The sequence below is a fragment of the Scyliorhinus torazame genome, chromosome 19, assembly GCF_047496885.1.
Source record: "Scyliorhinus torazame isolate Kashiwa2021f chromosome 19, sScyTor2.1, whole genome shotgun sequence".
Lineage (NCBI taxonomy): Eukaryota > Metazoa > Chordata > Chondrichthyes > Carcharhiniformes > Scyliorhinidae > Scyliorhinus > Scyliorhinus torazame.
The window spans coordinates 86,597,657-86,614,829 of NC_092725.1; the positions used below are offsets into that span (position 1 = coordinate 86,597,657).

Below are 17,173 nucleotides of genomic sequence, written 5' to 3' on the forward strand. Positions count from 1 at the left end.
TCTGCAGCTTCTGTTGTGTTGATGTTACAAATGTAATCACTGAGTGATTATGTATAACTCCAGACTGAAGTATGCAAAATATTGAACATAATGGAGAGGTTAACTGAGAAAAATAATATTTAAGAACAATAATTTCATTTTAAGATTCTGGTGACAATGAATCATATTTATGCTAGCATACAAAATTTACAGCAAAGTATCAGGCTACTTTGCCCCACATTCCATACGAACATCCTCCCATCCCTTTCCAATTAACTCTAGAAGCTTTATATGCTACCTGTCTCCCTTCTGGGCCTACCTCTTACCTCAGTTGTTTGAATGGTTCCACATTCTACTTACTCTTTGGATAAACAAGTTCCTCCTCAATCTCCTCTTGGACGTATTGGTGACTATTTTACATTTACTATGCCTGGGAAAAATCACTTACATATCTACCCCCCCAAAACCTTTCATAAACTATATTGAATCACCCCTTATCTTTCTCTGTCCTGGATTGGTATTGAGCAGAATCTTGGTTTCGACTGCATGAATCTGCACTTCACTTCGCTTTCCCACTACATTGTTTATGAGGTACTTGTCTTGATATGCAGACATGCAGATAATGATATACAGACAGGCACAGACAGGCAGCTAATGAACACAGAGAACAGGACATGGCCAATGAGCAGGCAGGACACTCAGGGGTGGTATCTCACTATAAAAGGCACAAGGCACTCACACTCTGCCTCTTTCCACTGATGAACATCTACAAATTGAGTCAGGGTGTATTTACAGTATCACACCTCCAGCACGTGGCTAAGAGCTAGTCTGGTTCAGTCAGACAGAGTAATTACACTGAGGTTAGCAGAGAGTTGAACTCATAGAGAACTGTGCTAACTGTGCTACTGGTTCAATAAATCGATTGAACTAACTTCAAGGTCTGGAGTATCTTTGGTTAAAGCTGCATCCAGTTGCAGCCTGTGCTATTCCAGAGTACATAACACAACATGCTACCAGGAGACTGGTTTACCTCAGTCCGTTCCGTGACGACCAGTGAGTGTATCCCGGCACCATGGGGAAGATTCAGGTTCCTCACCAGCTCAGGACCTCCGGCAATCTCAGTGCCAACTGGCGGACATTCAAGCAAAGGTTTCTGCTGTACATCGCAGCTTCAGACCTCGTGGGTGCGTCTGATGCAAGGAAGATCGCGCTTCTCCTCTCAACAGCGGGTGATCAAGCCATCAAACTCTTCAACTCTTCTCACTTCACCGAAGGCCAGGACAAGATAAAGTTTCAGACCATCCTGGACAAGTTTGACAGTCACTGTGAAGTGGACACCAATGAAATCTTCGAGCGCTACATATTCAAACAGCGTCTACAAGGTAAAGATGAATCTTTCAACTCCTTCTTAACTAATCTCCGCCTGCTTGCGTTGTCCTGCCATTTTGGTGATATTGCTGACTTCATGATCAGAGACCAAATCGTTTTTGGAGTTCACTCTGATCCTCTGAGAGAGCAGCTACTGAAAATCAAGCATATGACCCTGCTAGTCACGATTGAAACATGAGCACGCCAAAAATCGCTATGCCCAGTACAAATCAGCTGAAAATGAGAAACTTGCCTCCCATGAGGCAGAGAGTGTGCAGGCCATCTCCCGGATGCAGCGCCTCAGCATTGATGAAAGCAGCCATTTCGCGCGCTTTTCCCGGGGCCCTCGCATGCGCGATGCGAACGGGATAACGAAGCGGCCGACACCCACACTGCACAGGTGCAGATGTCTGCCGACTGCCCTGCGCATGTGCGACGACGCGCGGAGCGGCAGGACGCTGACGTCATAACGTGCTGGAACTGCGGCAACGCCCACTTAAAGAAACACTGCCCTGCAAGAGGCAGGCGATGTTTAAACTGCAGGAAGCCTGGACACTATGCAGCCTTGTGCAGGTCTGCACCACCAGTCAGGGCCCAGCACTCCCAATTCTGACGACGGCGCATTCAGAGTGTGCAACAACGGCTACAGGATTCTGAAACTGGCAGCACAACGGATCCAGAGGAAGAATGCCTGGACTCCGCCTACTGTGTGGGCATCATTACCAAATGTGAATATGCCACATCCAACTCATCACAAATTCAATCCATCCTCGCTGTGGGTTCTGCAGACGAATGGCGTGCAGTGATGCAGGTCAACCACTGCTCCATCCAGTTTAAGCTGGACACAGGTGCTTCTGCCAACCTCCTCTCACAGGCAGATTTCAAACGCATCAAGAAGCCCCCAAGGTCCTTCCAGCAGCCTGCAGGCTCCTGGACTACAACGGAAATGCCATCACGGCACTGGGATCCTGCCATCTACTCGTCTCCAACTGGAGCACCCACGCACGGTTACGTTTTGAAATTGTCAAGCCAGACAGGGCATCCCTACTTGGCGAGCATGCCTGCAAGCAGCTGAACCTCGTGCAGCAGGTTTACACAACGACATCCTCCAATGTGGATCTTCAGGCCGGCATTGACGACATCTTTGCTCAGTATCCAGATGTGTTCGTCGGGATGGGCACGTTGCCATATCGATACAAGATTCTGCTACGACCTGATGCCAAGCCAGTGGTCCACGCACCAGGCCGGGTCCCGGTTCCGCTGAGGGAACGCCTGAAGGCACAGCTCAAAGATCTTCAGCAACAGGGCATCGTTTCCAAGGTAACCGAACCGACTGACTGGGTCAGCTCGATGGTATGTGTTAGAAAGCCTTCGGGAGACCTGCGCATCTGCATTGATCCCAAGGATCTCAATAAGAATATAATGCGTGAACACTACCCCATCCCAAAGTGGAAGGAACTCACCAGTGAGAGGGCACTCGCACGTTTTTTCACCAAATTAGATGCATCACATGGATTTTGGCAAATCCAGCTGGATGAGTCCAGTAGAAGGCTCTGCAACTTCAACACACCGTTTGGCAGATACTGCTATAATTGCATGCCGTTTGGCATTGTCTCGGCATCGGAGATCTTCCATCGCGTCATAGAGTAGATGATGGAGGGCACTGAAGGGGTTCGTGTGTACGTGGACGACATCATCATATGGTCCACGACCCCTGAAGAGCATGATTCCCGTTTGCAGCAGGTATTCCGCCGTGTCCATGCCAATGGCCTGAAGCTGAACAGGTCCAAAAGTTGCTTTGGCATGTCGACACTCAAGTTCCTAGGTGACCAGATCTCTCAGCAGGGCGTGTGCCCGAACACAGACAAGGTCAAGGACATCGAAACCATGAAGGTCCCTGAAGACACGAAGGCGGTGTTGCGCTTCCTGGGCATGGTCAATTTTCTGGGCAAGCTAATCCCAAACATGGCCTCGCACACCACGGCCTTACGAAACCTGGTGAAAAAGTCGACTGCCTTTGAGTGGAAGGCAGCACATCAGGCAAAGTGGTTGGAGCTGAAAGCCAAGCTCACCACTGCACCCGTCTTGGCATTTTTTGACCGAGACAGGGAGACAAAGATTTCAACAGATGCGAGCCAGGATGGCATCCATGCGGTGCTGCTTCTACGCGATGACACTTCATCCTGGGCACCGGTAGCCTACGCATCGAGGGCCATGACGCCCACCGAAACAAAGTATGCAGAAATAGAGAAGGATGCCTGGGTCTTCTCACTGGCATTCTCAAGTTTCATGACTATGTCTACGGCCTGCCGACATTCACTGTTGAGATGGACCATAGGCCTCTGGTCCACATTGTCCACAAGGACCTGAACGACATGACGCCTCGGTTGCAGCGCATCCTCCTCAAACTCAGAAGGTACGACTTTGACTTCGTGTACACGTCTGGCAAGGAGCTCATCATCACTGATGCATTGTCCCGCTCCATCACCTTGCCTAGTGAACCGCTGGAAATCATCTGGCAGATTGAATCACAGGTGCAGCTGTGTGCTAGCACCCTCCCGGCGTCTGATGAGAAGGTGGTTTGTATCCGCGAGGAGACAGCCAAAGACCCCCTCTTGCAGCGTGTCATGCACCACCTCGCCAATGGCTGGCAGAAAGGGCAGTGCCCTCAATTTTACAATGTAAAGGATGACCTGACTGTGATTGATGGTATCCTCCTCAAGCTGGACCGGATTGTCATTCCACTCAGTGTCCAGAGCTTGGTGCACCGCCAAATCCATGAGGGACACCTGGGTGTCGAGAAGTGCAGATGCAGAGCCAGGCAGGCTGTCTACTGGCCCGGTATTAGACAGGACATCGTGAACACGGTCCTCAACTGTGTGACCTGTCAACGCTTCCAGCCAGCGCAGAGCAAGGAGACGCTCCAGCAGCATGAAATGGAGACCTCCCCGTGGTCCAAGGTTGGCATCGACCTCTTTTGTGCGAATGATCGTGACTACGTGTTCATTGTTGACTATTTCTCCAACTACCCTGAAGTCGTGAAGCTCTCAGACCTCACATCTCGGACCATCATCAAGGGCTGTAAGGAGACGTTCTCCAAGCATGGTATCCCACTCACTGTCACGAGTGACAATGACCTGTGCTTCAACAGCCACGAGTGGTCTATGTTTGCCAAGTCAAACCATTTCAAACGTGTCACTTCCATCCTCACTATCCGCAGTCCAATGGGAAGGTTGAAAAAGGGGTGCACATTGTGAAACAGCTCATCTGCAAGGCCGCGGATTCTGCTTCTGACATCTACCTCACGCTGCATGCGTACTGGGCGACCCCACTGTCCACTGGCATGTTGCCGGCTCAACTCCTGATGACAGGGACCTGCAGATGACACTTCCAGCCATACACTTGCCCAACCTGGATCACCTCCCAGTGCTGCAGAAGGTGCAGCAGCTCCGAAACCAGCAAAAGCAGGGCTATGATGCTCATGCCACCGATTTGCCCGTGTTATCCCCGGCAGACACTGTCAGGATCAAGATACCGGATGGTGGCTGGTCTGCTCCAGCTGTCGTTGTTCGACAGGCTGCGCCCCGCTCGTAAGTTGTACGTATGGCTGATGGTTCTGTTGTGCGACGAAACAGAAGGGCACTGCGCAAAGACAGCTGTCTTCACATGTAAATACGTTCACATATGCCACCGCTTGTAAATATGTTAATATATGCCACCACATGTAAGTACGTTCCCATGTGCCAACAAAACATTTTTTTTAAAAGGGAAGATGTCATGATATGCAGACAGGCAGCTAATGATATACAGACAGGCAGCTAATGATATACAGACAGGCAGCTAATGATATACAGACAGGCAGCTAATGATATACAGACAGGCAGCTAATGAACACAGAGAACAGGACACTCAGGGGTGGTATCTCACTATAAAAGGCACGAGGCCTTTTATAGGCCTCTTTCCACTGATGAACATCTACAGTGAGTCAGGGTGTATTTACAGTTTCACACCTCCAGCACGTGGCTAAGAGCTAGTCTGGTTCAGTCAGACAGAGTAATTACACTGAGGTTAGCAGAGAGTCGAACTCATAGAGAACTGTGCTAACTGTGCTACTGGTTCAATAAATCAGATTGAACTAACTTCAAGGTCTGGAGTATCTTTGGTTAAAGCTGCATCCAGTTGCAGCCTGTGTTATCCCAGAGTACATAACACAACAGTACTGTTATCTAAAATTAAATACAATTTACAAACTCATCACTAAATGATTACATTTAGAGCATCAAAGCACATCATTACAGGAACTGCAGTATAACTGTGGTTTCAAGTTCCAAGTTTGAGGCTACTTCAGAATTTTCCAGGTAGGGCAAAGAACATAAAAGTGGTTGCTTCACTTTCATCGAATCATAGAATCCCCACAGTACAGAAGGAGGCCATTCGGCCCACCGGTTCTGCACTGACCCTCCGAAAGAGCACCCTATCTAGGCCCACGCCGCACCCTATCCCCTGAACCCCACCTAATCTTTTGGATACTAAAGGACAATTTAGCATGGCCAATCCACCTAACCGTACATCTTTGGACTGAAATGATTGTCACATTCACGGTTTTAATGCTTTATCTTTCTCAGGTGGAAATTTTACTGTTGCCGTGTGGCAAACACCTGCAATAAAGACTGCTTCTGGACAGACTATCTCAATCTTTTTGATGGCTATTTCAGTTGGAAGGTTCCTGACTCTACACACCTTGTGGGGGTTTCCAGTTACCATAACAACTATCGCGAGTAAGTAATTTGCTGCATTTTAACTTCGATTCTCTTTTTGTGTGCACTAGATTGACTAACGACAGCTAGAATCAACAATACCAGGACAGATGTCTCAAGAGTTTGACTATGCAGTGATTTGGGAAAATCATACTGTGGTACCAACAGGCCAGTCAAAGAGATCATATTGATTAATCTAAACTCCAGCCTCTTATTTTAATATTTATCGAAAAAATACCAATATTTAGACCGTAACATGACTGTAGAGAGCTCTACAAAGGAAGTAGTGTACATGTCTGTGATGTTGTAGGTGATGGTGTCTGGTCTGGATTCAACACGGTTTTCTCACAATTCAATACGATATCTCCTCTACATGTTTTCTTAATTTTTTTAAGTGTCTGTAGACCCCATGGCACAGATACCTGTAGGTCAGGTGTTGTCAATTGTTGCACTCTCTCAGCTTGCATCCTTTTCTTCTCAAAGAATAATGGAAGCTCCGCAGCAAATTCTATTAATTGGCTGTGAGGAGTTTTCTTTAAAGCCTCAGCACATTTCACAAGGGTACCTTTAAAATACAGAAACTGCAGCTTCAAAATAGAGACCTTTCACCTTCTCAATATTCCCACTGGTAACCACCATAACACGTTTATCAATTCCCCCTTTATAATGGTGCTGTTTTACTGGGGTAGTTAGTGAACAGAAGTGCAGAGAGAGTGGGGTCACACTGGTCAAGGCCCATAAATCATTTAAATATGATGTGGGCTGCTTAAGGTCACATTGGGTCATTGGAGCCGAGACCGTGGCAGCTACGTTTAGGGATGAAAATGTTGATGGAGGGTCTCTCCGAACCATTTTACTCACAAGACCATCTCTGCACTACCTGCAAATCCAGACCACAGTGTCAGAATGAAGGAACATAGAGAGCAGCATAATATAACTGCAATGCACTGCTGGCCTGTTAATAATGAGCACTTGTTTTTTTTAACATCTTCAATTACAGGGACCGTCGGTGGAAATATCAGTACTGCACCCAACAAAAGTGTTAATTCAGTAGAGACTGTTGGAAAAACGTTCACCAATGTCCAGACGGAGGTCTTAATGAAATATATTCCAACTTGAAAGCTGAACAAAAATTCGAATGAAGTAAAACTTGACAATAAAGAAATAAATTGGGTTTCTCAAAATTTTCATTTTGGGGTGATGTTATGCTGAGCAAGATTCTGCTTTTTGATTCTTCCTACCGAAGTGAACAACTTCACATTTTTCTACGTTATACTCCAGCTGCCAGCTTTTTACCCACTCACACAATGTCTGCAAACCTCCTTATATCCTGAATTTAAGATTCTAATTTAAGATACCCCGAGTAATGACAAAACTCTCAGTCCCCTCCGACCAGAAAGTGATAAAAATGACTTTAAAATAGCTCAGGTAATCACTTCAGAGACTCTGTTGCTATCCTGGTCACCGGTGTCCTCCTCCACTAACCATATTAGAGTTTGCAGCATTGGTGAGGAAACATCTAATTAGCATCTGACAAATTACAGTACTATTTCAGGGTGGATCTACAGCCCTGCATGCGGGGAGACATTTTTCCTAGCAGACCTCCAAGCCAGACCACGTTGAACTTGGCTCCCTGTGATTAATAATTAAAATGATCTGGCTATCTGTCCAGCAGCTTCTGTGAATCAGTGAGCTAATGCAAATATGTAAAATAAAGCACACAGGTGAGGTGGATATAACGAAGAGGAAAAATGAGCAGGGGGCGGGATTCTTCCAGCCCTGGGCCGGGCCAGAGAATCCCCGCGACCGGGCCCCGACGCCCCGACACCGGCACGCGATTCTCCGCAGAGCCGGTTGCGGGCCGCCCTACGCGACCGGCCCACCGATTCTCTGGCCGGGTTGGGCCGAGCGCCCGTCGTGGAAATGCTGAGTCCCGCCGGCGCTGTCCACACCTGCTCTCAGCCGTCGGGAACTCAGCGAGGAAGGGTTGGGTGGCGGCCTGTGGGGGGGGGCTCCGACCCCGGAGGGTGGCCTCCGTCCCGGGGCCCACCGATCGGCGGGCCGGCCTCTCTGGCTGGCGGGCTCCTTTCCTATGCGCCGGCCCCTGTAGTCCTGCGCCATGTTGCGTCGGGGCCGGCGCGTTGAAGGGAGCTGCTGCGCATACGTGCGTTGGCGCTGGCGCCACTGAGCATGCGCGGATCCCGCGGCGCCAGTTCGTGCCGGGAACCGCTCCAGCGCCGTGCTGGCCCCCTGTAGGGGCCAGAATTAGTCCTGGGGCAGGATTCGCAACTCCCGCGTCGAAGAGCCCACGCCGGCGAGGTTCACGACGGCGCGAAACGGCCCCTATCCCGACCGATTCAGGGCCCGATAATGGGCTAGGAGCGGGGCTGCATCATTTACACGCGCCAGGCCTTGTCGGCACGTAAAGGCGGTGCCGCATACATGACGCGGCCGGCGGCGCATAACTGGCGTCACCCGCGCATGCGTGGTTGCCGTCCTCTCCGAGTCCGCCCCGCAAGAAGATGTCAGGCGGATCTTGCGGGGGTGGCGGAGAATCACCATTTTGGGCGTCTCGGGCGATTCTCCGGCCTGCGCAGCGCGGAACTCGACGGGGCCGTTCTCGCCGCTTGGGAAAATCGCGGGAGGGCGTCGGACTGGGCTAAGTCACAGGGACAGCAGCATAGTGATTATGATCCTGGATTAGTGATTTAGATACCTGGATTAATGATTTTTTTAAAAAAATTAAGCTTTCTTTAAGATTTTGAAATGCTTCCTTGGTTTGGGCCTTACCAATGGGCTCCCATATGGGTCCTGAGGCATTTGAACTCGCAGTGTACTGACTTGGACCCTGGAGTGAGAGCTCCCAGCGACAGGTCATATTTGCCTTTTTGAAACTGAGGGAAGTTCTATCCTGTATAAAATTGAAAACTCGCAGAAATGACAGAGACTAGTTCCAACTCAGTTTTCAAAACTTCTGCCAAAGTTATGGTTGTGAAAACTCGAAGAACTTCAGTGATAATGTTTGCTCTGACAAACATTAAGTCAGTCACCTGTTTGACGTGTATATGGACTGTAGATTTACTGGTGCTGATGTTCCCTGTGGCAGCACAGTGTCTACTCCGGGGAGGAGGAATCTCATGAATACATTTAAATCGAGGGTGTTTAGGACACTGATTAAATTTTCATATTCTGCTTTGAAAAATGCATGGGTATGTTTTAGTCATCAAATGATGTATGGGTCCAAGAGAACATAAATATATCCTCTTCAGAGCAGAGGACTGAAATGAACAAGATAAGAGAAGTTGGAAGTGGAAGGATTGAAAGGAAGAGAATAGAGAGTTCATAATTAAATTGACTTGGTTATCTCTTCTAACAGACTCCATGAATCAGTGAGATACTGTAAAAATATAAAGAGCACAGGAGAGGTTCGTATAATGCAGAGGAAAAAGGAGCATGAATCCTTTGCTCTTGTTCTGCTTCTTTATAGCACCGTACTTAATCACAGGGATAGTAGCATAGTGTTTAAATTACTAGACTAGTAATCCAGATTCCTGGATTAATGATCTGGCGACATTGGCCAAATCATTGACAGTGTTCAGGAAAACCCGAGCTCGACATTTTCTCAGCTTGCAAACTGTACCGCACCCATGTGTGACTTCAAATGCTATTTTGTGTTTTCACATACATGGGTGTTGCAGTGCATTTTGCACGTTGCGATGGAGTGTATAAGTGGGTGCAGAAGCGAGCTGATTAGCTGACCTGCCTCAGTTCTCCACACAGCAGCCAAGCTGCCAACCTTGTTTAAAAGCCTGACAATCTTCAGCCCCTCACCCAGAATGCATTATGCAGCAGTCATGGAATCTCGAACAACCTAAGACAACTCTGATGGAAAACATATCATCAAGAATGAAAAAATATAAGGAAGTAACCCTTTAAGTGCATATCGAGGGCGGGATTCTCCGACCCCCCGCCGGGTCGGAGAATCGCCGGGGGCTGGCGTGAATCCCGCCCCCGCCGGTTGCCGAATTCTCCGGCACCGAATATCCGGCGGGGGCGGGAATCGCGCCGCGCCGGTTGGCGGGCCCCCCCCCGGCGATTCTCCGGCCCGGATGGGCCGATGTCCCACTGCTGGAATGCCTGTCCCGCCGGCGTGGATTAAACCACCTCTCTTACCGGCGGGACAAGGCGGCGCGGGCAGGCTCCGGGGTCCTGGGAGGGGGGCGCGGGGCAATCTGGCCCCGGGGGGTGCCCCCACGGTGGCCTGGCCCGTGATCGGGGTCCACCGATCCGCGGGCGGGCCTGTGCCGTGGGGGCACTCTTTTCCTTCCGCCTTTGCCATGGTCTCCACCATGGCGGAGGCGGAAGAGACCCCCTCCACTGCGCATGCGCGGGGATGCCGTGAGCGGCCGCTGACGCTCCCGCGCATGCGCCGCCCGGCAAAGTCAGTTTCGCGCCAGCTGGCGGGGCACCAAAGGCCTTTCCCACCAGCTGGCGGGGCGGAAATCAGTCCGGCGCGGGCCTAGCCCCTCAATGTTAGGGCTCGGCTGCTCAAGATGGGGAGGATTCCGCACCTTTGGGGCAACGCGATGCTGGACTGATTCGCGCCGTTTTTGGCGCCGGTCGGCGGACATCGCGCCGATTGCAGAGAATTCCACCCCAAGTTTGTAAACAAATTCTGAACCACAGCAAAGACACATTCTGTTATTATAGGCTCATATAAGTTTTGATATTCCAAGACCAATTGTTAAGTTGAAGCTTTTGAAAACCAGCCAAGAATTCATAATGGAGCAGCTGTCAAATATAAACTTCCAGATCCATTAAGGAACCGTTTTCTTTTCCATTTCAAAGCAGTGTGCCTGTCAATCAATGTGGAGCAAGTGTGAGGCAGTTAATTTTTACCTTCGAAAACAGCTTTATATATTAAACAGCCAGTTCCCGTAACAGCCTCCCCGAACAGGCGCCGGAAATGTGGCGACTAGGGGCTTTTCACAGTAACTTCATTTGAAGCCTACTTGTGACAATAAGCGATTTTCATTTCATTTCATTCTGGCAGGCCAATTAAATCAGAGGACAAAAATATGACCGTAGGGAACATCTTTTTACATTTTTCACTGCAGAATGGAGCTTTCTCCATTGTAATGCATGTGGACAATTGCACAATGCTGGCCAAAGTAAGGATCAACTTACCTTTAAAGGACAGATCACGAAGATGAATCACTGCATTAAGAATCTATCTACGATAGATAGGGGGCTGGATTAGCTCAGTTGGCTGGACTGCTGGTATGTGACGGAGAGTTCAATTCCCGTACCAGCTAAGGCCTGCCTTCTCAACCTTGCCTGAGGTTAAATTGCCACCAGTCAGCTCTCCCTGTCAACGGGGAAAGCAGCCTATGGTGATCTAGGACCATGGCTACTTTACATTACAATACAGTACCTAATGGTGACATTTGAAGGCGTGAAAACATTTTACACTTACCTTCAGAATGTTCCCAAACCTCATCAGGCTGTACATTCTTTTCTCAAACCTGGTGTATTTTTAATGGACTTCCATACCACGAGATGAAAATGATTCATGGGAGGAAAACCGATCCCCTCCTACACCCGGCCATTAAAACTGGGAACTGACCTCATTGGGGATAGGGTGAAATTCGCATATTAGGTATTCCTGAGTTGCAGGAGCACCAGAGGAAAATGATAGGGGGCTGCAAATGCAGAGAAAAGTGTGGCTTTAATAAAGGCAATGGAAGTCAAGACGAGTAACACAAAGAATACATTTATTTTAATACGTACTACTTACAAACGGTCCCAATAAGAACCTCACCGGGTCCTCTCTCTCTGTCGGTCGGTCCCTATCTGGCTGACCTTATATACATGGTATCAGCCCCATAGTTAGCGAGGGAGCTCATACTCCTCGAGCCACACGGGGAGAACAATCCAAACATCCCCGTGTGTTCCGTGCAGATTATCACAGTGGCCATTTGCACATGGCAAAGTTCATCCGCACTCAGACAATAATTTAGCCCATGGGTTCAAATCCCATCACAACATCTGGGAGATTTAAATTGTGTTACTTAAATAAATCTGGAGTAGAAAACAGTCATGAAACTGCCAATTGGCGTAAAAGTCCACCTTGTCCACTGGTGTCCTTCAGGGAAGGAAATCTGTGATTCTTACTCCTAGCCTGGCCTTGACTGCTCAGAGGGGGAAGCCAGCCAGTACACACCCCTGTGGGTTTGAGGCTCATGATGGTCTGCTCTGTCCTCAAAATCATTTTCCTATGAAGGGCCAAATGCCTCCAGGAATCCAGAGGCCACCTTAACAGGAGGAAGGGAGGTATTTGGTGCAATAAAGGTTACAAGTCTGGATTAGTGTGTGTAAGTCTGCTGCAGTGGCATTTTTAAAGAATCCTGCTTTGAAACATTTTGGGAGCCAGAGGGGCAATTAAGTCATGATAAAAAGTTTGGGCTAATGGGGTTTTGTAGGCTAAGGTATCAGGCATTGTGCAGAAAAACGGATCAGTTGAGTTTTATATTGGGATGTGAGAAGTCAGGCATCTGCTCTCACTGTAGTTCAGTTAATACAGTTTATACATACTGGGAAGAAAAAAGGAGCTAGGGCTGATCCATTGGACATAGCACTTCCAATCCTTCTGCAATTGAAACAACATTGATTAAACCTCTTGTTTCTTGTCTATGAACTAATTTTCTGACCATGCTGCTAAACTTATTTATCCCCGATATCATGGGGCTCAGCTTCTGTAAAAGCCTTCAATGAGACATCTTGTTGACTGTCTTCGGGAAATTTGCACCTATCACATTCCATTTATCTATCCAATTGGCCAACGCTTCAATATATATCATTAAGTTTGTAAAACACAACTTGCTTTTGCAATGTTTTTGTTATCTTTGAAATTCTCATACATCTCTAAATACTCACTAATTGGATTTCTCTCACAACTGCTGCTAGACTAATTGGCCTACACTTACACAATTTATCCTCCTGGTTATTTGCATAATTGGGACATGATCCCTGTTGAAAGCTAACAAATGACTGATTAAATACACTGAGATTTATATTAAAATATACAGAATGAAATAATTCCAGCTTCAACCCGAGCCTTTGGCCAGTTTACTCACCTAAGCTGAGCTGCTATTGATGTGGAGTTAAACAAAAGTGTCACAAGACCCTGGGCTAGTGCACGGTCAATTCCAACCCCGCAGGCCCTAGAGTCCCAACACAAGTGAATTAACCAACAATTTGAAGAAAACTTCTCGAAATCTTTGGTCCCTGACTGTCCAATAATTAGTCACCACATTTGTAAGTTGAAACACAAATACTGTTTATTTATAACAGAACTAAAGATGAAATATGCAGTAATTCCAGATGAATAGCAGCAAACTAACCTAATATGCTCATCCCTCCCCCTTTAACTGTTCCACTCTTCCTTGCTTCAGATGCTGAGACCTTGCAGCAAACTTTCCTCCCAGCACACTGACTGATTGAAACCACTGGTGTATAGTTGATGATCTTCTTGCAGAAACATTCTTTCAGTATTGACAAGCAGTAGGATTTCTTCTGGAGAGACACTTCAGCCTTTATTAAACTGGGTCTTCAACTCAAAGGTCCACCTATGAGTCCAATTCTCTCTTAAGATGCTCACTTAAAACCCAGCTTCCATCCTGTGTTTTGGCCTCAATCCTTTGCAGTTTCAAAAACATCAAGCCTTTCTGAGGAGAGTTCTTACACTGGGTTTCAGAGCGATTTCAATATATCCGAGAGAGAGAAAATCAGAGCTGCACCTTGCAGCTTCAGAACCAAAGCGAAGCTAAACCACCCAGCCTTATGGCACTGAGAAACATTCCAGAGAAATCAGAGCCAATCACCACTGGTTATCGACGAAGCCCAGCATTTTGAGATAGTTCATTGGCTGCCAGCCAAGTCAGTCAAAAAGAGTCATCACTGATCTCTCCGGCTTGATTTAAAGGCAAAGGCCACTGTTTCTGCCTTAGTTAAAGATACACGTTGCTTCAAGACATATGTCCCTAAATCATCCATGGGTTAAAATGTGGAACGGGAGAAATAAAAGAAAGGGAAAACAGGGATCAACAGTGTTTAAACAGAAGGGCCCTTACAAAAGGCAAAAACCGTTAAAGAACATAACATTCGTTATTAAGAGTAGGTACTGTGTGTTAGCTGTATTTGATATTTCATACAATCATTGCTTCTGTTTGAACAATCCATTCCTCAAACAACAGTGGACAAACAGAAATGTTCCCTGTTGGAACTGAGGGGAATATTGACTGAAGGTTGGGAAGGTTGGGCAAGTCAAATTGAAGAAATTATGATTCATTTAATTGTCACACTGTGTCTTAAATAGATCTTTAGGATTAGAAACTGGAATTACATTAATCAACAAGGTCAGCAAAAGCTCAAGAAGATTCCCAATAGGACAATAGCAGCCACCGTGTTCTGATGTTCAATCACTCTAAACAAAACACAATGAGCAACATTATTAATGTTGCTTATGGTCTTATAGCGGGTAAATGGAGTTGAAATCAGCCATGATTGAATGGTGGAGTGGACTCGATGGGCCGAATGGCCTTACTTCCGCTCCTATGTCTTATGGTCTTAATAACGTTGAAATACACATCAAGTTTTGAGAAATTTTACCATTATCTCAAACTTTCAGTCACTGTTATTAAGAAGTTGTGATAAAATGAAAATGAAGGAATTTAATAATCGGGAATCTGTTGTGTTGGGCGTATGATTAAAAGAGAACAAACTATTTGTAAATGGAAATTGGTTAGGAAGACAGGTTGGCTGAGGTGAAGCAACTGAGGTCTTTGATATACTGATTAGCCCAGTAACACTGTAAACTGATGTTTACCTTAGACAACAATGGGACATATAATTTCGGGAGTTAAAGCAAAGATGGTAACAGTTCAAAAGAGAAGATGAGGGTGAATTTCAAACCTACTTTCTCATGTCAGAAATGTAATTGAGAGGCTATCAAAGAACGGTAGTTCAGTGAGAAAAGATCAAAATAAAAGCAGCATATCAATCTTATACAGAGAGAAGATCCAAGAAATCCACCCATGGTCTAAGATATTTTCACATAGATAAATATTTAACAAACACAATAATTGAATTGTGCTGAGTTGAATAGACGCCAAGATTTGAGAGGTTAAACAGGACGGAACAAACTTTATTAATATCACCTTCCTTTCCACATTGCTCCATTACACACAACAGGCTATGAAGTAGCAGGTAGGTGCCCATTGGCTTCAGGCAGATGAGCAGGTAAAAGCTTTATCACTGCATATGTTTGAATTTATTCAATTAATTCACTTCTTTGGAACAAGGAAGGAGAAATTAGTTATGGACTATTCTCAGGTGCATTGCCAATGGAGTGCCCCAACAAGGTGCCATCCCAAAAATATATTCCAATGACCTAATTCGTGCTTAGTGCAGCCACATGGATTGGCTTAACAAAGTGACTGACGTATTTATCGCAGTGGACTGAGTGGATGTGCAGTTCGAGCGCAAACTGTTCCACTGCTAAATGTCTCATTGTAACAGGTTTTACACCTGAAAAGCGAACACAATACGTGCCAATTCTGTTCCAGTTTAAATTAGGATTGTCCATCTTAAAAAATAAATGACTGGTTCAGTTTGGCTTTCCTTAATGTTTCATTTCATTTCTTATCACAAGAATAGATTTTGATTGAAACAAGGGTGTAAAAATGGGTTATGGCCCATCCTCTGTTTGCCTGAGGCCAGCTCGAAATTGGGCCTTGGATGTCATTAATATTAATTGGATTTGTTGTTGCTGCCTATTGTGCCTCTGCCTGCAGAGCTGCTTGTGTGTTTGAAGGAACTGAATATTGGTCCATTTTCAATTCCGAGTTCCATCAGCATTCCTGATATTCCTGGGTCGTCTAAAGGGAAAATATATGGGGGTGATTCTCCATTGGCTTATGGGGAATGCGATTTGACGGAGAATAGGTTCTGACACCAAGATCGCGGCAGGCACCGATTTGATGCCATATCGCAATTCTCTGTCACCTCGACAGCGGCGTCAATGCGGTCCGGAACACACGTACATTAGACACCGTTTGCGTGGGTTTGCGTGGGTTTCCTCCGGATCTCCAGTTTCCTCCCACAAGTCCCGACACATGTGCTGTTAGGTGAATTGAACATTCTGAATTCTCCCTCCATGTACCCGAACAGGCGCTGGAATGTGGCGACTAGGGGCTTTTCACAATAACTTCATTGCAGTGTTAATGTAAACCTACTTGTGACAATAATAAAGATTATTATTGTTAGCGGGCCTGACCTGATACTTTCACGATCCTCCGCCTCCGATGGGCCGAGTTCCCAATGGCACGGTTCACTTGTGCTTTTAAAAATCATGAAACCAGTGCCGTGGCTGCTGAGGGAGAGAGGGGGGGGGGGGGGGGGGTTACATAAAGTGTCCAAAATTACCATAGTTTCCTGACAGTTGTGTTGCTGGCCGGCGGCCTTCTGCCAGGGCCGGAGGGAGTAGCGGGGGGTGGCCGGGAGGTGGGCTGTGGAGTCAGGGTGAATGGGCACGGAACATCATTGCCGTAGCCGGAACAGCAGCCATGCACCTGCACATGCCGCTGACTGACCACTGTGAACATAGGGTCACTGGTCATGTAGGTGTCCCCCAGGCCACTCCCCAACCCACCCATCAGCTGTAAGAGCGCACTCCAGGACAACCAGTGCCACCTTGTTGGCTGGGATAAGTGTGTGTGGGAAATGAAGTGTACATGCAGCTGCAGCTTGTCAGCCTCCTGAGTGCCAACCATGGACCCAACGAATCCCGCACCGTTTCTCATTAGAATCAATTGTGCTCCACATGGCGCCGGTGCTAGCCACTTAACAGTAGCTGAATCGGTCCAGGTGCAGTTTTGCTGTTTTGGAACCCCACGAATCCTGTGCCGGCATCAACACTTAGTCTCAGAAATGGAGAAACCAGCCCTATAACTTTCTGAAAAACTCAACTTCTATTGAGTCATTGCTGAAACACCAATGGTTGGGGCAGA

The 17,173-nt window shown here is 47.1% G+C and overlaps 1 protein-coding gene across 3 annotated transcripts in view; it reads left to right on the plus strand.

Moving 5' to 3' along the window:
• Nucleotides 1–7,288, plus strand: part of LOC140396286 (hemagglutinin/amebocyte aggregation factor-like) — a 28,467-nt gene extending 21,179 nt beyond the window's left edge. For all 3 annotated transcript variants that reach the window (XM_072484696.1, XM_072484695.1, XM_072484697.1), the window contains 2 exons: nt 5,973–6,125; nt 7,105–7,288. In XM_072484696.1, coding sequence (XP_072340797.1) covers nt 5,973–6,125; nt 7,105–7,150 — 199 coding nt within the window. In that variant the 3' untranslated portion in view covers nt 7,151–7,288. The remainder of the gene's footprint in view (nt 1–5,972; nt 6,126–7,104) is intronic.
• The last annotated feature ends 9,885 nt before the right edge of the window (nt 7,289–17,173 follow it).